This window comes from Amblyraja radiata, chromosome 17 (assembly GCF_010909765.2).
Source record: "Amblyraja radiata isolate CabotCenter1 chromosome 17, sAmbRad1.1.pri, whole genome shotgun sequence".
In the NCBI taxonomy this organism is placed as follows: Eukaryota; Metazoa; Chordata; class Chondrichthyes; order Rajiformes; family Rajidae; genus Amblyraja; species Amblyraja radiata.
Window position 1 is genome coordinate 27,023,597 of NC_045972.1, and position 27,522 is coordinate 27,051,118.

General features: G+C 48.5%; 1 protein-coding gene across 1 annotated transcript; it reads left to right on the forward strand.

Moving 5' to 3' along the window:
- Nucleotides 1-7: 7 nt before the first annotated feature.
- bean1 (brain expressed associated with NEDD4 1) lies at nucleotides 8-26,468 on the forward strand (the record flags this gene model as incomplete). The annotated part of the gene is made up of 4 exons (XM_033036510.1): nucleotides 8-503; nucleotides 3,025-3,099; nucleotides 7,605-7,739; nucleotides 26,227-26,468. Coding segments are annotated over exons 1-4 (483 nt in total), but the record flags the coding sequence as incomplete, so codon positions are not given.
- Nucleotides 26,469-27,522: the final 1,054 nt, after the last annotated feature.

Sequence of the window (27,522 nt, forward strand, 5' to 3'; positions counted from 1 at the left end):
TAACAAAACCACATGGAGATGTTTTAAACGAGGTCACACACACACGCAATCTTGCCTGAGGTCCCCCTCTCTCTCCCAATACACCAAGCTGGATGAGATGCATTGTGTCTAGTTGTGGAGAGCGGCGCAGCTCTCTCGTGGAAGTAATCCAGTGCTCGTATTTTAACAGAAAGAGGATGAGCAGCTAGGACGAGCAGAGCGCTGGAGCTAACGGGTTACTCGTCCATTGCAGCAGATAAATATTTTGGCAGCGAGAGGCAGAGAGAGAGAGAGGGGGAGATTTCAAGCAAATGGTAACCACATCCAGCCGCGAATGGAAGGTATAAAAAGGCCCTTTTTACGTTAAAAAAAAAAACACAACTCCCTCCTTCTCCGATCGGAATCACCCGCCGACAGGGAGGGGCAAAGACGAAGGGGCATTCATCTTAATAGTTATTCGGTTCGTGCAGATTTATGGATTAAGAACCAGCATATGGAGATTATCGTTATTTACCTATGCTCAGGTAAGGTCATCAAAATATTCCTCGTTTTCCACATTATTCAGCCTCAAATTCACCTTCCCCAAACTTCACCCCGCCCTTAACAAGGAATTGATTCCCAGTGTAATATTATTATCTTGCTCCCCCAATCTCTTAACAAAACACCACTAATAGTCGCCGATGTTAATGATTTAAATCACATATTTATTTGCTGTGTGTGTAAAGGTTTGCATTTATCATCCCGGTTTCTGAAATGGTTTTTTTTCGAGGTGTAAAATCAAGTTAAATACGGATTGTTTTCTGTCGGGTCCCGGTTGTATGGCTTTTAGTGGCATTAAATGGCCCTTCAATCGGTTACTGAAATCCCCTTCGCTGGATTATTTTTGTTATAGAGGGCTTCAGACTGTCCGCTGGATTACATTCCATGGTGAAGTTTCAAGGGTCTGTTTCCATCGATCACCGAGGCCGTCTTTTTGGGGGGGAGCTTAAAAAAGGATGATTTCAACCCGACCTAGTTCAACTATGTGCGATAGATACCTAGAATACTTAACTGCATTGATGGATGGCACTAAGGCTGTTCCCTCTCTGAGTTAAAACATCAATTCAAAAATAAATCAAATGTGGTCAAAGTTGCCCAAGTCAGTCCATGATGTCTCTCAAAATGGTTTCAATTAGTTTCCCCCCCCCCCCCCCCAAAAAAAAACAAGTGCAGGACAAGGGGTCACAGTTTAAGGATAAAGGGGAAATCCTTTAGGACTGAGATGAGAAAAACATTTTTCACACAGAGAGTGGTGAATCTCTGGAACTCTCTGCCACAGAAGGTAGTTGAGGCCAGTTCATTGGCTATATTTAAGAGGGAGTTCGATGTGGCCCTTGTGGCTAAAGGGATCAGGGGGTCTGGAGAGAAGTCAGGTACAGGATACTGAGTTGGATGATCAGCCATGATCATATTGAATGGCGGTGCAGGCTCGAAGGGCCGAATGGCCTACTCCTGCACCTATTTTCTATGTTTCTAAATCCACAGGAGGTAAGAGGTAAAGTCAGACAGTGAGAGGCATTAGGATATCTCAGGGGTTTAATCAGACTGTTGGACAGGTGGTTTAGTTTCACTCTGAGGATGTTTCAGTGCTGGCATTGTTTGAGAGAAAGGCAGAAACAAGGAACTGCAGATGCTGGCTTACACGAAAGGGTACAAAGTGCTGGAGTAACTCAGCGGGTCAGGCAGCATCTCGTGGGAACATGGGTGGGTGACGTTTCAGGACCAAAACATCACCTGTCCAGAGGAAGAAGGGTCCTGATCCAAAACATCATCGCAGAGGAGGGGAGAATTACACTGTGGATGAGCATTAACTGTGTTACCTGGATTAGTTGGTGCTCAGTGTCAATGGAGCCATTTTTCATACGAGACTTGCAGCTAGAGTCCAGATAGCACACAGTGAGTAGAGCCTCTGCCTCACAGCGCCAGAAACCCAGGTTCAATCCTGGCCTCAAGTGCTGTCTATGTGGAGTTTGGACCTTTTCCCTGTGACCCCATTGGTTTCCACCGAGTACTCCGATTTACTCCCAGATCCCAAAGACTGACCCCTGATGCGTGGGTGAGTGGTGGACTCTGGCAGAGTTGAGGGGAATGTGTAGGAAGGAAGTGCAGTTGCTGGTTTGCACTGAAGATAGACACAAAATGCTGGAGTAACTCAGCGGGTCAGGCAGAATCTCTGGCGAAAAAGAATAGGTGACATTTATGGTCTGAACCCTTCTTCAGACTCTAGCCCACAGCTGATGAGAAGCAATGGATTGACTGCCAGTAGCTGTAATCCGGGTTGTGCCTGAACTGGGAGGTCTGGAACCGGAGTTGCAAACCATGAGACACAAGATGGAGACGCAGGCACACATGGAATGAGCCGCCAGGGGTGGTAGTTGAGGCAGGTACTATAACAATGTTTACAATTAATTTGGACAGGTACACGATAGGGAAGGTTTAGGCTGATGTGGGCCAAACATGGGCAGGTGTGACTAGTGTATGTGGGGCTATACAGCATAGAAACAGGCCCTTCGGCCCACCCGCTCCATGCTGACCAAATTGTCAGACTGGACTATTCCCATTTGCATGCATTTGGCCCATATCTCCCCAAACCCTTCCTATCCATATATCTGTCCAAATGACTTTTAAAAATCAAACAATTTCCCAGCCCTCTCAATGTGCTGTCTGATCTGCTGAGTATTTCCTGCTCTTAAGGACACAAAGTGCTGGAGCAACTCAGCGGGTTAGGCAGCATCACTGGAAAACATGGATAGGTGATGTTTCAGAAGAAGGGTTTCGACCCGAAATGTCACATCCATGTTCTGCAGGGTTGCTGCCTGACCTGCTGAGTTACACTATCACTTTCTGTCCTTGTGTGTACCAACCAGCATCTGCAGTTCCTTGCCTCTACATGTTTCCAGCTCTAGGCTGTTGTTTGTGGAGACTTTCAGCATCCAAGCTACTTTACTCCTGTAAGAGATGTTACTCTTTACTCAAGTTGTGATTCTTGTTTTCTTATTTTTCTAGCCAGTGTCTTTTGCCTTCCTCTCATTCTTGGGAGCTCCATTCGTGTCGGTCTAGGAGGCAATTACTCCAATCTCTGTGAGTTACTCCGCTGACGTGACTATTGTTATTGGGGAAGAAAAATTCACCTCTGGGTGCCTACACTGAGTGAGATTGGCCGTATGTTCACACGTTAGGTTAGAATGATTTTCGATCTTAGAGAGGTGTATAACATCATGAGAGGAATAGATCGGGTGGACAATCAGAGTGGGGAAGTCTCTTGCCCAGAGTGGGGAATCGAATACCAGAGGGCTTAGGTTTATGGTGAATGGGGAAAGATTTTATAGGAATCTGAGGGGTAACCTTTTTCACGCAAAGGATGGTGTGTGCATGGAACAAGCTGCAGGAGTCCAGTGTCCGCTGGTGTCACCGACTCTCTCCTCCTTCCGGTTCTTGGTCTTCGGGGGCGAGCGGGGGACAAGCTTTGGACCCACTGCAGATGGGCTCTGTGGCTATCTTTCTGTCAGGGTTTGGCAACCGCCCGCATGGCCCTCAGAGAGCTTCTGCCACGTGGCCCTGTGTCCGTCGTCGCCGGTAGCTCCTCAGGTCTTCGGGGATGAGCAGGGCTGGGTTCAGCGGCGGCTGCGATCCGCCGGTCTAATGGCGTCTGGCCACGCGGCCCGCTAGTCTAACTAGTGAACAACAGCAAGCTCCTTCTCTTGTTGCTGGGTTTGGGATGGGCGTGATGTATGTTCCAACCTGAAACAACTTCTCCCCATTTACCCTCCACAGATGCTGCCTGACCCACTGAATTCTTCAAGCAGTTTGCAGAAACAAGGAACTGCAGGTGCTGGTTTACACTAAGTGCTGGAGTAACTCAGCGGGTAAGGCAGCATCTCTGGAGAACGTGGATAGGTGGTGTTTTGGTAGATCAGAATCCGAAGAAGGGTCCTGACCCAAAACGTCACCTATTCATGTTCGCTGAGGTACTGCCTGACCCACTGAGTTACTCCAGCACTTTGTGTCCTCAAACAGATTGTTATATTAAATATCCATCATTTAAATATGAGCTGCCAGAGGAGATGGTTGAAGCAGGTGTAATAACAACATTCAAATGACATTTGGACAGGTAGACGGGTTAATGGGCAGGAAAGGTTATGGGCCAAATGCAGGTAAATTAAGCTTAGATGCTGCCTGACCCACCAAGTTACTCCAGCCCTTTGTGCCTTTTGTTGCTGCTTTAATCTGTTTCCTGCATTCTTATATGTCCAACCAGAATTTGACTTTGTCAAGGCATAGGTAATGACAGACTCAGTGGTGGTAAATGGCTTTAATATGAACAAGTATTTGAAGTTAGAAAATAGACACAAAATGCTGGAGTAACTCAGTGGGTCAGGCAGCACCTCTGGAGAAAAGGACTAGGTGTAGTTTCGCATCTAAAGAAAGTTTCTGACTCAAAACATCACCTATCCATGTTCTCCAGAGATGCTGCCTGATCCGCTGAGTACACCAGCACCTGTGTCTATCGTCGACATAAACCAACATCTGCAGTTTCTTCCTTCACATATTTGAAGGACAGCATGGATAAGGTGGGCCAAAGGTTCTCGACTAAATACCTCCAGTCATACAGCCTCCGTAACCCTCCGGTGCAGATAATTCCTGCGAGGTATTGGCGTTCATGAGGAGAAAATCCAAGCGTCTTAGTTTTAAATGGCTGCTCTCTTATCTTGTAACGATGTCCTCTTGTTAGAGACTCCATGCCATTCTACAACTCATTAACATAGAAACATAGCTATTCCACCGTGGGTCACAGATAGCTAGGTTGGAGAAACGGTTTGAAACTCAGAAGATAATGTCAACCTTTAGTTGGAGATAGTGGAGAGCCACAATCTGGCACAAGCTCAAAAGAGCAAGAAATTGGAATGAAATAACACAGTGACTGGGCAACTGCAACAGTAGTTATACCAGGAGCAGTTGAGATAGTGAGACTCTGCAGTGAATATACAATAACATGGACCCATTACCTGCCACGCTTTGTCCTGCCCCTCCTCTCTTCTAGCTTCCCCTACCCCCCCCCCCCCAACAATCAGTCCGAAGGGTCCCGACTTAAAACACCACCTTTCGATGTTCTCCTGAGATGCTGCCTGACCAGCTGAGTTCATAATAGGTTCATGTTCACAAGTCATAGGAGCAGAATTAGGCCATTCAGTCCATCAAGTCTACTCTGCCACTCAATTATGGCTGATCTATCTTTCCCAACCCCATTCTCCTGCCTTCTCCCTGTAACCTTTGAAACCCTTACTAATCAATAATCTGTCAATCTGTCCACCATCTGACAAAAGAAATCCCTCCTCATGTCCTATCTAAAGGCTGCATTCTGAGGCTGTACCCTCTGGGGCTAGACTCTCCCACAAGTGGTAACATCTTCTCCACAACCACTCTATCTGGGCCTCTCACCATTCATTAGTTTCAATGAGATACAAAAGTGTACAAAAACATGAGAGGGATAAATCGGGTAGATGCATAGGTTCAAGGTGAAGGGGAAAAGATTTAGTAGGAATCCGAGGGATAACTTTTTTCAAACAGAGGGTGGTGGGTGTATGGAACAAGCTGCCAGAGGAGATAGTTGAGGCTGGGACTTTCCCATCATTTAAGAACCAGTTGGACAGGTACATGGATAGGACAAGTTTGGAGGAATATGGACCAGGCACAGGCAGGTGGGACTAGTGTAGCTGGGACACGTTGGCCGGTGTGGGCAAGTTGGGCCGAGATGCCTGTTTCCACACTGTCTCAATCTATCACTCTACAACTCTATGAAATGCCCCCCTCATCCTTCTAAACCCCAGCAAGTACAAGGCCAGAGCCTTAAAACACTCCTCATACGTTAACCCAGGATCCCGGGATCATTCTTGTAAACCTCTTCTGGAGTCTCTCCAACACCAGAACATCCCTCGTCCGATATGGGGCGCAAAACTGGGGCACGGTTGCTGCCATACAGTGGCAGAAACCCGTATTTGATCCTAACTACGGGTGCTGATTGCACGGAGTTTGTACATTCTCCCTGTGACCGTGTGGGTTTTCTCCGGATGCTCCGGTTTCCACCCACACTCCAAAGACATGGGGGTTTGTAGGTGAAATTGGCTTCTGTAAATTGTCACCAGTGTGTAGGATAGAACTAGTGAATTGGGGTTGGTGTGGACTCAGTGGGCCGAAGGGCCTGTTTCCTAAAACTAAAGCACATGCAGTTCCTTTTTTCTACATCAGATTGGATTGACAGGAACTTCCCAGGACTTGTTTGCACAATGGGCCAGATCCAAAACCACATTAATAACATGATTCAGTGCACTTGCCTCTGGTGTTGTATCTGACATTGGAACTGGTGAACCTGCAACCTCTTGACCCACTGCTCTCCTGGGACTAGTCATCAATAGTCATTGACGTCAGGGATGAATTCATTGCTTCTTCATCGTGCGGGCAGGTCAGATTTACATGGATGTTCCTGGTGTGTTTTCCAGTAGGATGCCGAAGCTTCTTCAGACTTGAGACATGGACTGCTTCAACGAAAGCCCCATTGATGCGTCTTGTCCTCGCTCTCACTCTTGATTCTCTCAGAGTCAAAGCTACTATTCTCCTCCTAGATACCTTGCCCTATCCTGCCTTTCCACTCTCCTGCCTAAATCAGGCTGCTCTGGATGCATGCAAGGATGGTGACACATTGGAACTCTGCAGGATCAGATTGTGGAGACGGGCAGTATTTAAACAAGGAGTCAGCCCATCAATGATACATCTCCAGTAACCTTGGAGCATTTACCACTTCAAGGCTTCTTATAACAAGCGTGCAAGTCTCTGCTCCCCGTGTTAGAAAGCACAGTGATCGAGAGGAATCAATGGATGTTTGAAGCCATTATATCGAATAAAACTCCCAAACAATTACAAAATGCACCGTGGTTCATGATCGGATATTAATGTTGGGATTCCAAGCCTCAACTCTTCAGACATTCTTTCAGTTGCTGTATATCTGACCTCTATCTATGTCTAGTGTGTGTTGATGAGCACATGCAAATTATAATGGCCCGGTCTTTGTACACTTTTAGAGGCACAACATGCAAACAGGTTCTTCAGCCCATCAAGTACATGTTGACCATTGATTTTAAGGTGATGGGGGAAAGATTTAATATGAACCTTAGGGGTAACTTTTTAACACAACGGGTGGTGGGTGAATGGAATGAGCTGCCAGAGGAGGTAGACAGGAGAGAAGGATCCTGACCAAAAATGGCACAGGTCCTTTTTCTCCAGAGATGCTGCCTGACCCACTGTGTCACTCCAGCAATTTGTGTCTATCTTCCATATTGCCAGAGGAGGTAGTTGAGGCAGGTCCTAACATTTGAGAAACATTTGGACAGGTAAAAGGATAGGATGGAGGGATATGGGCCAAGTGCAGGCAGGCAGGACTCGTGTAGATGGGACATTTGTTCTGGGTGGGCAAGTTGGGCCAAAGGGCCGTTTTTCATGCTGTATGACTCTATGACCAGTTCATGCTCCGATGTCTTATGGTCTTATAGCCTTGCTATGAAACTGATGTCCATCTTGTCTGCTTCACTCAGATGAAAAGAACATACTGCCCTGCAAGAAGGATGAACTCCAGTGTGGCAATGGTCTCTGTCTTCTCAACTGGCTGCGTTGTCACTACCGGAAGAACTGTGCCCGAGAGTACACCTCCATCAAGTTAATATGCTCAAGTAGGTCCTGCCTTTGTAACTTCAACACTGCCAGCGCGCCGGCATAAAAGCACCAGACCATCCCGTCAACCGCTCTCGCCTCTGGGTTGCTTCGAACGGCAAAGGTTTCTGTGCCGACATCCTGCCCCTGGCCTGGCGCAGCGTGGTTCTCCTCTGTGCCCACTGCAGAGACGTCATGTGGCCCCTCACCCTGCGGTGAGCGGGCTCCGGTGCCTGCCCTTTGCCCCATGCCCAGTGTCTCGTCGTGTACGGACCCCGCCTCAATGCTGGCCGCTGGGATCCACACAGCGTCGGGGTCAGAGCTGGTGGGCACGAGCGTCAGATCGAGTGATGGTGAGTGTCGCATCACCGTCTTATTAACCTCTACAGGATCTGAAACAGGATAGGGGGTGCGGGGTAGGGGGAGGATAAGTTATGCTATGTGTAGTTTGGCAAACGTTACCCGGGGGGGGGGGGGGGCACAATGGCACAGTGGTAGAGTTGCTGCCCTCCAGCACCAAAGACCCCAGTTCAATCCTGACCTCAGGTGCCGTCTGTGAGGAGTGTGTACATTCTCCCTGTGACCGTGAGGGTGTTCTTGTTCTGAAGAAGAGTCCCAACCTGAAATGTTATCCCTCCACAGATGCTGCCTGGCCTGCTGAGTTCCTCCAGCAGTTTGTTTTTCATAGTCATACAGCGTGGAAACTGGTTCTTGAACCCAATCTGCCCACGCCGACCAACCTGCCCCATCTACACTAGTCCCACCTGCCTGCGCTTGGCCCATATCCCTCTAAACCTATCCTATCCATGTACTTTTCTAAATATTTCTTAAACATTGTGATAGGAACTGCCTCTTCCACCTCCTCTGGCAGCTGGTTCCATACTACCACCACCCTTTGTATAACAAAAGATACCTGTCAGGTTCCTATTAATTATTTCGCCCCATACCTTAAACCTATGTCTTCTGGTTCTAGATTTCCCCAACTCTGGGCAAAAGACTCTTGTGCCTCTACCCGATCTGTTCCTCTCATGATTTAGTACACCTCTATAAGATCACCCCTCATCCTCCTGCACTCCAAGGAATAAAGTCCCAGTCTGCTCAACCCCTCCCTATCGCTTGGGCCCTCGAGTCTTGGCAATATCCTTATAAATCTTGTCTACACTTTCCAGCTTGACTACATCTTTCCTATAACATGGTGCCCATGAATAGGAACAACTGGCTTAGAGGTGCAGTGAGGGGGATCTAGATTGCTGGAATGGCCTGAATCAAAGGCAAGCTCTTGACGTTTATAGGGTTGCTTGGAAGGTCATTTGTGTTCATGAGTTATAGGGGCAGAATGAGGCCATTCGGCCCATCAAGTCTACACCACCATTCAATCAGGGCTGATCTATCTTTCCCTCTCAACCCCATTCTCCTGCCTGCTCCCCATAACCTCTGACACCCATACTAATCAAAAATCTGTCAATCTGCGCTTAAAAATATCCTTTGACTTGGCCTCCACCACCGTCTGTGGCAATGAATGTTGTCATCTGTCAGGGTGAATCCATCCCATTGTGCTCATAGTGTTCCACTCTACCTTAGTGCACAGATATTAATGAAGGGAATTAATTTTAGATTCTTTACTCCTTTCTTGTGGAATAGGTACAGCCCTGCGCATTTAATTAACCCACTCCTGTGGGAATTTCATCCAGCAGGATAATAAATCTCCTGGAATATTTTTTTTAAAAAGCTCAGTTGAAATGCAGCTGCAAGTGGGATAGGACCATTTTATATGGGAGTCTTTCAACGTTTATTTACGTTTAATGTGCTATCGGCTTTCTAACTAATCACAACTGTAAGCAGCTTATACAGCGTTCAATCAAATTTCAGTCTATTTATCCCTTCTCTGAGAAATAATCTGCTCCTTCCTCTAGACCCCCAGTTCTTTCCATGTTTCAAGAAGTCTTCTGTTTTCCAGAGCTTTAACATAGAAGAGTACAGCTGGAGAACTGGCCCTTCGGCCCACAGTGTCCATGCTGAACGAGAGGGGAAATTGGATCAATCCCATCTGACCCAGACCCCTCCATTCCCTGCCCAACTAAATGCCTCTTAAACATCACTGTGATGTCTGCCTCCACTACCACTCCTGGCAGCACAGTCCAGGCACTCACCCACTCCCTGTGTAAAAAAACTTGCCCCACTCTTCTCCTTGAAACTTTTCCCCTCTCACCTTACAGTTATGCCCTCTAGTCTTTGACATTTCCACCCTGGGGAGAAAGGCCCTGACTGTCTACCCTTTCTATGTCTCACATAATTTTATCAGGTTGCCCCTAAACCTCCAAGGCTCCAGAGAAACTTGGAAAAACCTCAAAATAAGGACGAGTTCTACCTTTCCCACCTCCTTGCCAGTTTACACTGGTGCACTGTATATGCAGATATTGCGTTAAAACCCTTGCCTTTGTCAAAATGGCTGAGACCTTGGACAAATGGGAGCAGAGCTGTTAAGTTCCCGGACTAATGTCTGTGGAGGGACCATTGATCTGATGTTGCTTTTTGTCAAGGGTCAGTCAGTGGCACAGTGTATTGCCACTAGTTCACAGCGCCAGAACCCAGGTTCGATCCTGACCTCGGGCATTGTAGCCAATGTAAGGGTAGCCAATGTAATGCCACCTTTTAAGGAAGGGAGGAGAGAGAAAATGGGTAATTATAGACCACTTAGCCTTAAATTGGTAGTGGGGAAGTTGCTTGAGTCGATTATTAAAGATGTAATAGCAACGCATTTGGATCGGATTTATAAAGGGGAAATTATGCTTGACTAATCTTATGGAATTTTTTGAGGATGTAACTAGTAGAATGGATAAGGTAGAGCCAGTGGATGTGGTGTATCTAGACTTTCAAAAAGCCTTTGACAAAGTCCCACACCTTGGGATTAGTGTGCAAAGTAGGGTATTGACATGGATAGAGAACTGGCTGGCAGACAGGATGCAAAGAGTAGGAATTAACGGGTCCTTTTCAGAATGGCAGGCAGTGACTAGTGGGGTGCCATATATTGGGGGATCTAAAATTATAAAAGGACTGGACAAGCTAGATGCAGGAAAAATGTTCCCAATGTTGGGCGAGTCCGGAACCAGGGGCCACAGTCTTAGAATAAAGGGGAGGTCATTTAAGACTGAGGTGAGAAAAAAATTTTCACCCAGAGAGTTGTGAATTTATGGAATCCCCTGCCACAGGGGGCAGTGGAGGCCAAGTCACTGGATGGATTTAAGAGAGAGTTAGATAGAGCTCTAGGGGCTAGTGGAGTCAAGGGATATGGGGAGAAGGCAGACACGGGTTATTGATTGGGGACAATCAGCCATGATCACAATGAATGGCGGTGCTGGCTCGAAGGGCTGAATGGCCTCCTCCTGCACCTATTTTCTATGTTTCTATAAGGCTTGGTGTTGGGACCCCAGTTATTCACAATATATATTAACAATTTTGATGAGATAATTAAATGTAACATCTCCAAGTTTGAGGACGACACAAAGCTGGGTGGCAGTGTGAGCTGCAATGAGGATACTATGAGTCTGCAGGGTGACTTGGATATGTTGGGTGAGTGGGCAGATGCATAGCAGATGCACTGATCATATTGAATGGCGGTGCTGGCTCAAAGTGCCGAATGGCCTACTCCTGCACCTATTTTCCATGGTTCTATATTTCTATGTTGCCTGTGCAGAGTTTTTGCACATTCTATCTGTGACCATGTGGGTCCACCAGGTTCTCCAGTTTTGTCCCACATTCCAAAGACGTGTGGTTTTGTAGGTTAATTGTCCCGTCTAAATTGTCCCCTAGTGTGTAGGGAGTGGATGTGAAAGTGGGATAACATCAAACTACAAATTCAAGTCTGGAATTTAAAAGTAACCAAGGAAAAACACACAATGCTGGAGTAACTCAGCGGGTCCAGGCAGCATCCCTGGGGAACATGGATGTTTTGGGTCAAGACTTCTTCAGACTGAAGTAGGATCCCGACCTAAAACATCATTTGTCCCTGTTCTCCAGAGATGCTGCCTGAAGCGGTGAGTTACCCCAGCATTTTGCATCTTTCCTTGGTAAACCAGCATGTGCCTTATTTCTAGTCTGAGTAACCATGTCATAAAATTATCACCTTGTCGTAAAATCCTACATGCTTCGGGGAAGGATATCGATCCTATTTATCCAGTCTCAGTCGATTTGTAATTCCCTTTATTGTTTATTTTGTGTTCATGTTCTGAGTGTAGTGCAAGAAAGGCCACCATTTACTGCCTCCCTCATCCCAGGTTGCCTCACAGAGTTTGCCCTACTTGTCCACTTCTGGCCCATATCCCACCAAACCTTCCTATGCATGTGCCTGTCCAAGTGTTGTACTAGTACCTGTCTCTACCAGTTCCTCTGGCAGCTCAGTCCTTATGCCCACCACCTTCTGTGTGGAAAATGTTACCCCTCAGATCCCCTTTCAATCTTGGGATTCCAATTACAACTTTCCCCTGGCTTCCCGACTCTTATACTCAATGCTCCAACCATTGAATGCAAGCACACCTTACCCCTTCATTACCACGCTTTCTACTCTTGTTTAGTTTATTTTAGAGATACAAGATGGAAATAGGCCCTTTGGCCCAACGAATCTGCGCTGATCTGCAATCACCTTCACACTAGTCCTATCCTACACACCAGGGACAATTTACAATTTTACCAAAGCCAATTAATCTACAAACCTTTACGTCTGTGGAATGTGGGAGGGAACCGGAGCACCCGGAGAAAACCCACGTAGTCACAGGGAGAACGTATCACCTCCATACAGTCAGCACCCGTAGTCAGGATTAGGTCCGGGTCTCTACCACTCTACTGTGCCGCCCAATGTTCAATGTTCTTATACCTGTCCATGCATTCACTATACTCTGGCTGTGTTCCATAGAGTTGTGAGCGACAGTCTGTTGTCTGGAATGCACAATCTGTCATCCAGGGAAATAGGATGGTGGGCTGGTGTGAAATAAAGCTGAGGTGATGTCTGGTGACTTTGAGAGATTTAATTAAGTGGCTTCAGGTAATCAAGGGCCCTGGTGAACGGCACCAATCCAATACACTGGCAAATAGCACAATGGGTTTCTGCAGTGATGTTCAAAGTTTCCTGTAAGACGAGCCTTTGTCACTTTGGAGCAATTAGTGGTGTCGCAGGTGGCTGGTACAGATGCCAGGTGCTTCTCCCCACACTCTTCAATTTTCTTTCCAATTAGTGGCACTCTCTGTTAACGGTGCTTTTAATTACGTTCTGCAAGGTGAGAGATCGCAGAGCCCTTCCCTAGCAAGGGGGAACGTGGCTGTCCTGTTAATCTCACTGTTCCTGCTTCTCTCTCGCTGTTATCATTCCAACTTTGTCGCCTTCTGTCATTGTCAGAAAGCCATCTGCATTGAAACACTCCTGCTTTGTGTCTGTGTCTGAGTATGTGTGGGCGTGTGTGTCCGATCGTGCTTGTGTGTCTGAGTGTGTATCTGAGTGCATGTGTGTTGTGCGCAATGGGAATAGACAACTAAAGGGAAGGGTGGGCATTGGGGAATGAAAGTTACATCTGCCATCCACAAAAAGTGAGCAAAAGTTGCTTGTTTGCTGTTAAATCTGTTATGAACATCAATGTAGGGGCAGCACAGTGGCACAGTGGTAGAGTTGTTCCCTCCTACTGCCGAAGACCCTGTTTCGATCCTGATTATAGGACTTTGTATGTTCTCCCTGTGACTGCGTGGGTTTTCTCCGGGTGCTTTGGTTGACCCCAGTCCAATTACTTTTATGAAGCTCATTATGTTGCTCATTTATCATATGGCACCCAATGAGGCATCTATAATCTATATCCTTTCCTCTGGTTTGACAGTTCACACCTCTTCTCTCCTTATCGGACACCCATTTGTCTTATTTTCATCTCTAGCCTTTGTCACTGACTCCACCCATCTGCCAATCCCCCCTCACCCACACCTGTATCCACCTATCAATTGCCTTGCTAGTGAGGGGCTAACTCAGTGGGAGTCATGCAGCATCTCTGGAAAACATGGATAAGTAACATTTGAGGCCTGAAGAAGGGTCCCAACCCGAGACGTCACCTATCTGTGTTGTCCAGAGATTCACTGTTCCTCTGTACACCTGACAATAAACTAAACTAAACTAAACAGTCTGGTTAATAGTGAGCGTGATTTGCTATTTAAAAACCCAGCAGGTTTGGGAGAGAAATATGCATTCCTTCCCCATATTGGATTTATCGATGTCATCAAACCCACCAACATCAATCAGTTTAGAAGGGTCCTGACCTGAGACGTCACCTCTCCATGTTCACCAGAGATGCTGCATGACCCGCTGAGTTACTCCAGCACTTTGTGTTTTTTTACCTTAACTACAAACAATAGGATGGTGGGGAGGAACAGAGAGTTCCTGGCCCTGTTCCTGAGCAGCACAATAAGTGCTCCTCGACCCTTTTCAAGAGGAAGAAATGGAGAATGTCATTCCCTGAAATCAATGAACCATTGAAGTACACTCATTGTTCAAAATCATGAACTTACAAAGACAAGCTGCCGCAAACATCTCAGCCTTGTCTGAAAGACTGTGTGGAGAGAATAAGAGTGAAGAATAAAATACCCAAGGGTCATCTAATGCCCTTTGCCTTCTCTTTCCCCTTCGCCACCACCATGAATATAAGAATCTCATTCGTAGGGAATTGGAAGTTGTAGCTGAGGAGAGAGGCTTGTATGGAAGGAGGTCATCGAGCTGTACAGCATGGAAACAGTCCCTTCGGCCCATCTTGTCCATGCTGTCCAAGGGGAGATTAATTTGGCACCGTGTGTGTGCAGCATAGACTCTATGGCTGAACGGGCCTTTTCCTGGGATAAACCATGCGGATGGAAGTTGGCTAAATGGTCTGGAATGTTGTGGTACATAAGGAAGAATTGTGTTTTTAGACATGTCTGCTCCAATTTTACTAGGTTCGGAACACAGGGACATCTTTAACCTTCTCATGAAAGGGTGGACAGTGGTTGGTCATCGATCTATACAGCACAAAAACATAGAAAATAGGTGCAGGAGTAGGCCTTTCAGCCCTTCGAGCCAGCACCGCCATTCAATATATTCATGGCTGATCATCCCAAATCTGTACATCGTTCCTGCTTTTTCCCCATATCCCTTAATTCCTTTAGTCCTCAGAGCTAAATCTAACTCTCTCTTGAAAACATCCATTGAATTGGCCTCCACTGCCTTCTGTGGCAGAGAATTCAACAGATCCACAACTCTCTGAGTGAAAAGGTTTTTAAGCATCTCAGTCCTAATTGGCCTACCCCTTAGTCTTAAACTGTGACCCCTGGTTCTGGACTCCCCCAACATCAGGACCATTTTTCCTGCATTTAAGCTGTCCAATCCCTTAAGAATTTTACATGTTTCAATAAGATACCCTCTCATCCTTCTAAATTTCAGTGAATACAAGCCCAGTCAACCCATTCTTTCCTCGTATGTCAGTCCTGCCATCCTGGGAATTAAACAGGCCCTTCAGCCCACCTTGTCTATGCTAACCAAGTTGACATCTTGGGCTAGTCCCATTTGTCTGCATTTGGCCCGTATCTCTCTGAACCCTTCATATCCATAGATCTGCCCTTTTAAAGTCATATGTGCATGTGCTTCTATAACTTCCTCTGGTAGCTCATTCCAGGTATGAGCTACCTTCTAAATAAAAAGGTCACCCCTGAAGCCCATTTTAAATCTCTCCGCTCTTGTCTACAGCCTATGTCCTTTAGGTTTAGAGTCCTCAACCCTGGATAAAAGACTGCGAGCGTTCACTTTATTCATGCCCCTCATGATCTTGGATGCCTCAATAAGGTCACTCACTCCTCAGCCTCCTGCACACCAAAGATGAAAGTCCCAGCTGATCCAACCTCTCCCTGTAACTCAAGCCCAGGTAACATGCTGGAGAATCTCTTCTGCACTCTTTCCAACAATTACATCCTTCCTGTACCTGGGCGACCAGAACTGTGCACAGTACTCCAAGTGTGGTCTCACCAACATACAGCTGCATCATGATGTCCCAACATTTGTACTCTGTACCCTTCCCAAGAAAGGCAAGTCCTGCTTTAGAGTACATGAGTATTTTGGGTAAATCACTGTGCTAATCAGTCACACAGTACTGAAGCTGGCCCTTCAGCCCACCATGTCCATGCCGACCGCAACACACCGTCCATACTAAGCCCATTTACCAGCACTTGGTCTTTTGAACCCTTTTAATACACAAGGCCTCTTGATTCAGAGGCTTGAGTCGGTTATCCCCAGTGCTGCCAGTAATTTTAAATTATTTAAGCAAAACAGAAATTTTATAAAGGAGGATGGATACAAGGAACTGCAGGTGATGGTTCATAAAAAAATATAAAGTGTTGGGGTAATTTACCAGGTCAGGCAGCATCTCTGGAGAATATGGATTGGTGACTGATGATTCCATCTGATGAAGGGTCCCCTCCTGAAAAGTCATCTATCCACGTTCTCCAGAGGTGCTGCCTGACCCGCTGAGTTACTCCAGCGCTTTAGATAGCAAGCAACAAAAAAGTGTTTAACTGTTCCTCGGTTCACATGACAATAAACTAAACCAAACTAAACAGTCTGGTTAATAGTGAGCAATGTTTATTATTTAAAAACCCAGCAGGTTTGGGAAAGAAATATACATTCCTTCCCCAGAATGGATTTACAGATATCTCCAAACCCACCAATATCAATCAGCTCAGATTCCCAATCAATGCTCTCCAGAGATGCTGCCCGACCCACTGACTCCTCTGCCTTATTTTCCCACCAATGTGGTTGTGCTTTAGCTGCCTCCGTGCAAGGGTTAACCCAGATGTACAATACAGGTCAACAGTGTCCCGAGTCTGATCAACAAATTCATGGGACTTTATCGATATTGGTTTGTTATTTTGGAATGTAAATTTGTCATGCTTGTCTGACTTCACTGATTGCTTGGGCTTTATATGCAATCTTACTTCCCAGCAGTAGTGATGGCCTGTCAATTTTAGTGCGGTGTGTGTAAAGGTCACATTGATTTTACGGCAGTGACTGCTTATTGATAATGAAGGGTCAGGGTCTGCCCAGCGGGTCAGACCTTCAGGTCTTCTGCCAGAAGGAAATTTCTTCCATTCCCCTGTATCTCAGCCGTTTGTGCCTGCTAGCATTCGAAACCTTTCACTCAGTCAGACGTCTGAAGGACAATACAGTTAATTGAATCACTCTCTGCTACTTCAGTATAATTTTTCATCTCTGTCTCTGCCTCTGTCTGTCTGTCTGTCTCTCTCCCCCCGTGTTTTGCTCTCTCTCTGTCTCTGTCTGTCTCTGTCAATGTCCTGTATGTGTGTGTTCTGTCTCTCTATTGTATGTGTGTCTGTCTCTCTCTCTCTCAATCTATCTGTGTGTGTCTGTGTGTATCTCTGTGTGCATTTTTCTGCATGGGAGAAAACCGGAGCACCCAGAGAAAACCCACGCGGTCATTTTTCTGTGTGTGTGTCTCTCTCTATATATATATCTTTGTATGTACCTCTCTCTCTATTTGTGTGTGTGTGGCTGTATATATCTCTCTATCTGTGTGTGTCTGTGTATCTCTGTGCATTTTTCTGTGTGTGTGTCTCTCTCTGTCTCTCTGCCTCTTTCTGTCTCTCTTTCTGTCTCTCCCTTATACACTCATGACCTCACTTCCTAATCATAAGGCTGTGTGTTCAATTCCTATTCGGAAGACTTAAGCCTTGTTTCCTGACCGTCGTTTAGCTGGACACAAATCTCCATGAACTGTTCCGGACGACTGGTGTTTCTAAGCACGTTCTCCCTGTGACCGTGTGGGTTTTCTCTGGGTGCTCCGGTTTCCTCCCACATCCCAAAGACATTAGACTTTAGAGATACAGCGTGGAAACGTATTCTTCGACCCACCGAATCCGCACCGACCAGCGATCCCCATACATTAGCATTATCCTATGCACTAGTGACAATTTACAATTTTAACTAAACTAATTAACCTACAAATCTGTACATCTTTGGAGTGTGGGAGGAAACCGGAGCACCGGAGAAAACCTCACAGGGAGCACGTACAGATGGCACCCATAGTCAGGATTGAACCCGGGAGCTGTGAGCCAACAACTCTACCCCTGCATCACTGTGCTGCCCTTGTGGGTGACGAGCGGGTTTATATGTTAATTTGCTTCTGTAAATTGCATAGATTGCATTCGTAAATTGCAAAATGGATAGAACTAGTGTACAGGTGATCGCTGGTCAACGGGCTGAAGGGCCTGTTTCCATTCTGTGTTTCAAAACATAAACATAAACAATCATACCTCAGTACAGATGTGCATTGTTTGCTTTTGCTGCCGTTGAGCTAAATCTGCCGTAACTCAATTTCTTGATGCATGCAGACACAATTGCAATCAAGTGCTATGGCTGCATAGCTCAGCCCAGCTCAGCCCAGCTCAGCCCAGCCCAGCTCAGCCCAGCTCAGCCCAGCTCAGCCCAGCTCAGCCCAGCTCAGCCCAGCTCAGCCCCTGTGATGGGAATAAAAACCAGGGTCCTAATCCCAAGACCCCTTCTCCCCCTCCATCTTCTCCTTCCCTCCAAGCTATCGGATCTTTGGAATAACAGCGTGTTTCTACACAGCACCGTTATCAGGCTGAAACATCCCAGGGCATCTCTCGGGAGTGTTATCAGACAAGGTCTGGCAGTGACCTATTTAAGGAGATATTCAGCCAGGTGACCAAATGTTCTGTAAACGAACAGAGTGCTGGAGAAACCTGAGGCACAACATTAGCACTTGGAGGGTGGTGGGTGTTTAGAATGAGCTGCCCGTGGAGGCAGTTGAGGCAGACACTTAGACAGCATTTAACAGACATTTGGACAGGTACTGGGATAGGAAAGGTACAAGGGAGATATGGACTAGATATGGCACATGGGACAAGCATAGGCAGGGCATCTTGGTCAGCATAGACAAGATGGGCTGATGGTAGATACAAAATGCTGGAGTAACTCAGCGGGTGAGGCAGCATCTATGGAGAGAAGGAATTGGCGACGTTTCGGGTCAAGACCCTTCTTGACGTTTCGAGTCTCCACCCGAAACGTTGCCAATTCCTTCTCTCTATAGATGCAGCCTCACTCCTGATACCGCCTGCATTCTGAGTGAAAAAAGTTGTCCCTGATGTCCCTTTAAAATCTCCCCCCCTCTCCCCTTTAGCCTGTGCCCTCTAGTTTTAGAATCCTCTAGCTTGGGGGAAAAAGACAGTGAGCGTTCACTTTATCCACGCTCCTCATGATCTTTTAAACCTCGATAAGGTCACCCCTCAGCCTCCTACAAAACACCTAGTCTATCCAACCTCACCCTGAAGCCCGCAAGCCCAGGTAACATCCTGGCATGACACAAAAACAGCGTCTCATATTTCGCTCAGATAGCTTCCAACCGAGTGGGATGACCGATGATTTATCTCTCTCCATTCCTCCACCACCCTAGTTGCCCTGTTAGTTTCACTGTTTGTATCCCTTCGTTATCACCTCCTCCACAGCCAACAATGGACCATTGTGGGCACGTTGGCCATCGGTGCCGCCTCCCCAGTCTGAAGACGGGTCTCGACACGAAATGTCTCCTATTCCTTTTTTCCAGAGATGCTACCTGACCTGAGTTGCTCCAGCATTTTGTGTCTAACATCCTGGTGGATCTCTTCCGCACCCTTTCCAACGACACCCTTGAAAGGTCATCTGAAAGTCAGTGCCCCCTGGCAAGTCCCCGCTCCCTCAGTGTTGATGCGCTATTGAATCTTACATGGAGGAGTTAAAAGGATGAGCAAAGAATAAGATGAGATCGTTGTCCTCAGCGTGGGATGGGACTGAATTATTGATCATTCAAGGAAGCTGGCCAGCAATCTCAGCAGGAGATTAGAGTCCAGCCCATTGGAGGTTGCCAGATGCATCTGTGTACATCGGTTGCAATCTTCGGTAACTGAGCAACAAAGCAAAATGACTTGCTTGGGTTAATTGAACCGGAAAGAGCAGACTTAATTTGAGAAAGTCTCTCTCCACAGTTATCAAGCTCAGCGAGTTAGAACAAGGACCTTGTACCAACGAGAGGATGTTTTGTGAATTCTACACATTACAAAATGGGCAAGAGTGTTTCATTTCATATTGTGCCGGAAAGGGGACAATGAAATTCTTACTTTCTGCAGCTTAACAGGCCTATTGATAGACACAAAATACTGGAGTAACTCAGCGGGTCAGGTGGCATCTCGAGAGAAAAAGAATAGGTTTCGGGTCGGGACCCTTCCTCAGACTGAAACTAGAGGTAGGGTTACTTGTACCAGCCCCAATCTCATCCACTGTATCCGGTGTTCCTATTAATTCAACAACACATAAATAAATATATAGTGAACATCAATACAATCGTCAAAATCAAGTATTATGTAGAGTATTATGTAACCTCTTTTTTAAAAGCTATTCACTACACCTCAGCAGTTTAGTTCAGTTAAGAGATACAGCGATTCAGACACAAGCCCTTCGGCCCACTGAGTCCGTGCTGACCAGCTGTGCACTAGTTCTATCCTACACACTAGGGACAATTTACAGAGGACCAATTAACCTACAGCCCCGCATGTCTTTGGAATGTGTGAGGGAACCAGGGGAAAACCCACACGGTCACAGGGAGAAAGTACAAACTCTGTGCAGACAGCACCCATGGTCAGGATCGAACCCGGGTCCCTGGCGCTGTAGGGCAGCAACTCTATCGTTGCACCATTATGCAGCCCAGGGCAACAATAGTTGCATGCTGTTGTATCAGTCTGAAGAAGGCTCCCAACCCGAGACGTCACCTATCCATGTTCACCAGGGATAGACACAAAGTGTTAGAGTAACTCAGCAGGTCAGGCAGCATCTCTGGTGAAAAAGACTAGGTGATGTTTCGGGTCAGAATCATAGAGTTACACAGTGTGGAAACAGGCCTTTCGGCCCAACTTGCCAACACCAACCAACATTTCCAATGTACGCTAGTCTCACCTGCCTGCGTTTGGCCCATAGCCCTCTAAACCTGCCCTATCCATGTACCTGCTAAATGTTTCTTGAATATTGCGATAGGACCTGCTTCAGCTACCTTCACTGGCAGCTCCTTCCATACACCCACCACTCTTTGTGTTAAAAAGTTACCCCTCGGGTTCCCATTAAATCTTTCCCCCCTCACCTTAAACCTATGTCCACTGGTTCTCGATTCCCCTACTCTTGGGCTAAACCAACGGCACCTTCTTCAGACTGAAAGGAGAAGGTGGGGGGGGTGGGGGACTGGAGGTAGGACGAACAAATCAGGGCCGTGCAGCTTGACCCACTGAGTTGCTCTTGAATCTCATGGTAAGGAGTGTCGGCCAGAGAGAATCCCCCAAACGGGCTTCCCCCGGTCAGAGTGCTGCCTCTCTCCAAACTGAGCACGCAGCCAGCCCACAGATCTCAGACATCTCGGCTGGGTACAAATGCATCTGTAATTGTCACTGTCTCCCTGGCAGACGGCAATGTCTCTGAGCCGTCTCCAAGTCCTGCTAATGGCACATCAGGGTGGTTGTTTTTACCGACACAAGCACTTATGTTCTTTGCACCACGATGATGTCATCCATATCCGGTTCTGCTAGGAATCTCTCCTGTGCAGCGTTAACTCTTGGCTTGCCCCGTCTCCCGCCTCTCCCACTGCAGCAGGGTTCAGGGCCTCAGTGATGTGGTTGAGGATGTTTCGCGTAGAAATACAGCACGGAAACAGGCCCTTCGGCCCACTGAGTCTGCGCTGACCAACCAGTCTAAAGAAAGGTCTCGACCTGAAATATCACCTATTCCTTTTGTCCAGAAATGCTGCCTGACCCGCTGAGTTACTCCAGCATTTTGTGCCCGTCTTCTGACCATCCATCACCCATTCACACTAGTTCCATGTTACCCCCTCTTTCTCATCCGTTCCACACACACCAGGGGCAATTAACCTACAAACCCGCATGTCTTTGGGATGTGGGAGGAAACTGGAGGACCCGGAGGAAACCAACGTGGTCACAGGGAGAACGTGCAAATCCAGACAGACAGCACCCGAGGATGGGATCGAACCCGGGTCTGTGGAGCTGTGAGGCAGCGGCTCTACCCGCTGCTGCCTTGCGTTCAATTTATGTTTCTGAGTGAATCAAAACAGCTGACACTTGGAGACGTGACGCTGTGTTGGGGCCGCTCGGTGGATAGGGGACCGGTGGCGTCTGCACCGTGCCGAGGGGGGGAGAGGAGTGTGGGGGTCTCTGCAGCCATGCGATGGGCACCGTGGAGCATGGGCTCGACATGCTGGGCGCTTAGCCCAGGGGCAGTGCCAATGGACACCCTGTACTGCTGCCCCCACATACACACACACACACACACATGCACACAGATATGTAGACACACACACACACAGGCGTGCACACTCACAGACAGACACACACACACACACACACAGACCCAGACACACAGCCAGACCTGCACAGACCGACAGACCTACACACACACACACATGCACACAGATATGTAGACACACACATACACAGGCAGGCACACTCACAGACAGACACATGCAGGCAGACACACACACACACACACAGACCCAGACACACAGACAAACCTGTATAGACCGACAGACCTACACACACACAGACCCAGACACATACAAGACACATAGGCAGACACCCACACAGACACACTCAGAGACACATGCACAGACACACACATGAACACACACACCGACAACACAAAGTGCTGGAGTAACCCAGCGGGTCTGGCATCATCTCTGGAGAACATGGAAAGGTGACTTTATAGGTCGAGTCTTCAGGTCGAGACTTCATACTGATGGGGGAGGGGGATTGAGAGGCCTGGAAGAGAGGAGGAGCAGGATAACCCTTGCAAGTGATAGGTGGATACGGGTGAGGAGGGGGCGAGTGGTTTGATGGGCAAATATAAACCACTGGTACACAAAAATGCTGGAGTAACTCAGCGGGTGCAGCAGCATCTATGGAGCAAAGGAAATAGGCAACGTTTCGGGCCGAAACCCTTCTTCAGACTGTTTTAAAACAGTCTGAACCCTTCTTCAGACTGTTTTAAAACAGTCTGAAGAAGGGTTTCATTTTTGTGTACCTTTGATTTTCCAGCATCTGCAGTTCCTTTTTAAACAAATAAAAACCACAACCATGTTCTGGAGAGCATGGGTAGAGCCTGTTCAAGATCTCCACACCATCTGCCTGAGGGAGAGAGAGAGAGAGACAATGCACGGTCACAGGGTGATTCTCACAGCCTGAATATTAATTCTGTACAGAATTCCTGTGTAACTAAGCTCTGTCCTCCACTGTAAAAATAAAGAATGGCAGATGCTGGTTTATTCCAAAGATATTCACAAAGTGCTGGAGCAACTCAGCGGTTCAGGCAGCATTTCTAAAGGATGGGTGGCATTTCTGGCTGGGACCCTTCTTCAGGCAGAAAGTAATGGTTCAGTGATCAAGTGTCATTGAGTCATTGCATCTGAGGTTATCTGTAGCTGGTCCTGATTTGGCCCGGCCTTTTCTCGTCTGCAGTTCCCCCCCCCCCTGTCGCCCCCCCCCCCCCCCCCCCCCCCCTGCCTGACCCCCTGAATTACTGGAGCACTCAGTGTCTATCCTGTCGTACCCTGCCTGAATGTGGGGCTGTCCGGTACATTAAGTGGCAGTGATTGTGACACTGTGTGGTGTTGATAAAGGGTCCGCTGCCTGATAGCACTGAGTGCAATGGGCCGAGCGGCTCAGACAGGCCAACACCATCGCTGCGATCATCCCTGCTCAAGTGGGTGGACTGTTCACAGCTCCCAGTATTGGCAAGAGGTTCCTCCCCAGTGGCCTATGATGTGGCAATGCACTCAAGAAGTAAAACGCAAGCAGCCATTCGATTCCTTTGCTGTTCCTGCTAATCTAACTGGTGGATCTTAACACTGAAAAACAAACCTTTTAACCACATCAGCCAGAGGTCTAGGCAGCAGCAGAGCTACTGAGGACAGAGGTACCATCCCTGCCCCACCCTCTGCCTGACCCTCTGTCTCTCTCTTGCTCTCTGCCAGTCCCTGTCTCTCTCTCTCTATCTCTCTGTGTCTCTCTCTCTCTGTCACTCTATCTGTCTCTCTCTCTCTCTCCATCTCTCCCTGTCTCTCTCTCTCTATGTCACTCCCTGTCCCTCTCTCTATCTCTCTCTGTCTCTCTCTCCGTCTCTCTCTCTCTCTGTCACTCTCTGTCTCCGTCTATCTCTCCCTCTCTCTCTGACTCCCTCTCTCTCCTTAGCATGCAAAACAAAGCTTTTCACTGTACCTCAGTACACACGACACTAATAAGCCGCAACCTAACCCTGAACTTCCATGTAGTACTGAGGGAGCGTAATCAGGCTGACTAGTCCATTCCTCTTCAATGGTGTAGAGAGCTTTACCAGGCATCTGAACGGACCTTCCATGAGCTAGGATACTGTCCGATTCACCTCTACCCAATTGTGGACATTGAACTTGTGGTCTGTGGAACTGATGCGCTACATTGGTGAGAACTGTATTCTGCACTCTGTATCTTCCCCTTTGCTCTACCTGTTGTCAAACTAGAGTTTGACGTGATTGTAATTTTATATAGTGCTAGACCAAGTGCAGACCCGTTGGGTCTGTTCCCCCAACGTGCGGTTGTGGGGGGGGGGGGAGGCGGCATGCAGCGTCACACACACTAACTACCCCCCCCCCGGGGGAGGAGGGGGGAGAGAGAGAGAGAGGGGGGGGGAGGAGAGAGGGGGGGGGGGAGGAGAGGAGAGGGGGGGGAGATGAGAGAGGGGGGGAGAGAGGGGGTGAGAGGAAGAGGGGGGGAGAGGAGAGGGGGGGGAGAGGAGAGGGGGGGGAGAGGGAGGAAGCGAGAGGGGGGGGAGAGAGGAGAGGGGGGAGAGGAGAGGGGGGACAGAGAGAGAGGAGGGAGACCGGAGGGGGGGGGACGAGGAGGGGGGGGAGAGCGAGGGGGGGAGAGGAGAGGGGGGAGGGAAGAGGGAGGGGAGGGAGATGAGAGGGGAGGGGACGAGGAGAGGGGGGAGAGGAGAGGGGGGCGAGAGAGGAGGGTGAGAGAGAGTCGGGGCGGAGAGAGGGGTGATGAGAGGGGCTGAGATGAGGGCGGGGGAGGGGAGAGGTGGGGAGCAGGGAGGGGGGGTGGGGTGTGTGGAGGGGAGGGGGCGAGGGGAGGGAAAGTTGGGGGAGGGGAGGAGGGGAGGATGAGAGGAGAAAAGAGGGAGAGAGAGGGGGAGAGGAGTGAGAGAGGGCGAGGGGAGGAGGGGAGCGGGGGGAGAGGAAGAGGGGGGATGGGAGGAGAGGGGGGAGGAGGGGAGGAGGGGGGAGGGGAGTAGGAGAGGGGGGAGAGGGGGAGGAGGGGGGGGGGGAGGAGGAGAGGGGGGGAGGAGGAGAGGGGGGGAGAGGGGGAGGGAGAGGAGGAGGAGAAGGAGAGGAGGGGGGAGAGTAGAGGGGGGGAGAGTAGAGGGGGGGAGAGGAGGGGGAGGGGAGAGGAGATGGAGGGGGGGGAAGAGGAGATGGGGGGGGAAGAGGAGATGGGGGGGAAGAGGAGATGGGGGGGGAAGAGGAGATGGGGGGGGAAGAGGAGATGGAGGGGGGGAGGGGGGAGAGGAGAGGGAGGGGGGGAGAGGAGAGGGAGGGGGGAGAGGAGAGGGAGGGTGGGGGAGAGAGAGTGCTTATTTACTTCAACCCAAACCCAAACAACCATTTGCAGGCAGTGCTTTTTTACCTCTAACCATATTTTCATTTTCAAACCAAATTAAGGGTACTCACAGTGCTGTAGACATTTGTCAGTGTCATTCAAAGCTCTGATTGAGGCACACCACTTGCAGAAACTGATTGAGGCACACGACTTGCAGAGACTGATTGAGGCACACCACTTCCTGGTTTTATAGTCCCTCCCCGTCCCTCCAGCAGGGGCAGCAGAGAGAATGGGGAATGTTGTAAAAACATTAATATCTCTGCCAATTTTCATCGACGGGAAAAATCCTCGGCACACATGCGGCGGAGGGGGGCTCTGAGCCAGGTGGCCAAAAATGACGGCCGTAGGTGGCGGCGTACTCTCGTAAACCGCAGCACAGAAAGCCAAAACCGGTCAAGAACAGAGTTTTAGTAATATAGATTATATTAATCTGATTGGATAGCATGCAAAACAAAGCTATTCACGGCAACTCAGTGCACATGACAATTATAAAGCAAACTCTAACCAACCATCTATTGAGCACCGATCCACAGGAGTTGCTGCAGGGGGACTCAGCAGGGTGTTGCGTGGCACAGCGGTGTATTCATTTGTTTCCCCTCAGTCACTGTCAGGGCTTCACTAAGTGGCAGAGACCGCAATAGGAGATGAGGGGGGGGAGGGGAGGGGAGGGGGGGGGCGACTGTTGGCCGATGCTGAGAGACTGACTGTGAAGTCTCCCACCCTGGCGAAGCTCATGGCAAGACTTGTGTGTCCGCGCAGAGCTGCTGACCAACCAGAGTGGAGGGAGCGCGGGATACCCGCAGTACAACGAGAGCAGCAGCGATGCCAGCCTGCTAGTATCGCCCCTGGTGGTGGCGGGCATCGTCATCGGCCTGGTCCTCTTCCTCTCCTGCATGACCATCATCGTGGGAAGCTTCCGGAAGGACAGCCGGCTGAGAAACTCCAACGCCAGGATGGAGGCCAGTTACGGTAAGCGCGGTGGCGATCCCCTTCCCTCTCCTCCCTTCCACCCCTCACCCCCCCTACCCCCCCCCCCCCATACATCCTCCAACCCTGTGAAGCCTCAGGTCCATCATCGCTCCTCTACCTCCAACTGGACTTTAAAAATAGTGACAAAACCCGGTGCCTCTTGCATAAGGTCATAAGTGATAGGAGTAGAATTAGGCCATTCGGCCCATCAATAACGTGACAATAAAAGCACCATTGAACCATAGAGCCACTGACATGAAACGTCACCCATCCATATTCTCGGCCCACTGTGTTATTCCAGCACTCTGTGCTTCCTTCCTTTTGGCCCCAGAAACAAGACCAGGGTTAGGCTATGGGGAGAGATGGTTCGTAAGTTATAGGAATAGAACAAGGCCATTCGGCCCATCAAGTCTACTCCGCCATTCAATCATGGTTGATCTATCATTCCATCTCAACCTCATTTTCATGCCTTCTCCACGTAACCCCTGACACCCGTACTAATCAAGACTCTATCAATCTCCACTTTAAAAATACCCATTGACTTGGCTTCCACAGCCGTCTGAGGCAATAAATTCCACAGATTCACCACCCTCTGACTAATTAAATTCCTCCTCATCTACTTTCGAATGGTACATTCTTTTATTCTGAGGCTGTGCCCTCTGGTCCTAGACTCTCCCATTAGTGGAAACATCTTCTCCACATCCACATGGTAGCGACTGGGGAGGAGGTCCAACTACAGAGTAGACGGTCAGAATCATCTCCCCAGGGTGGAAATGTCAAAGACTAGAGGGTAGAGCTGTAAGGTCAGAGCCAACCAGATAAGTGCGGCACAGTGGTGCAGTGGGTAGTGCTGCTGCCTCAAGGCACCAGAGACCCGGGTTCGATCCTGATTATGGGTGCTGTCTGTGCGGAGTTTGCACGTTCTTCCTCTGTCCATGTGGGTTCCCTCCAGGTGCTTTGGTTACCTCCCATATCCCAAAGACGTGCTGGTTTGTAGTTAATAGGCCCTCTGTAAATTTCCCCTAGTGTTTACGTGGTGGAGGAGAAAGACCTGCCAGTTGTTTATCTTAGTTTAGAGATCAGTCC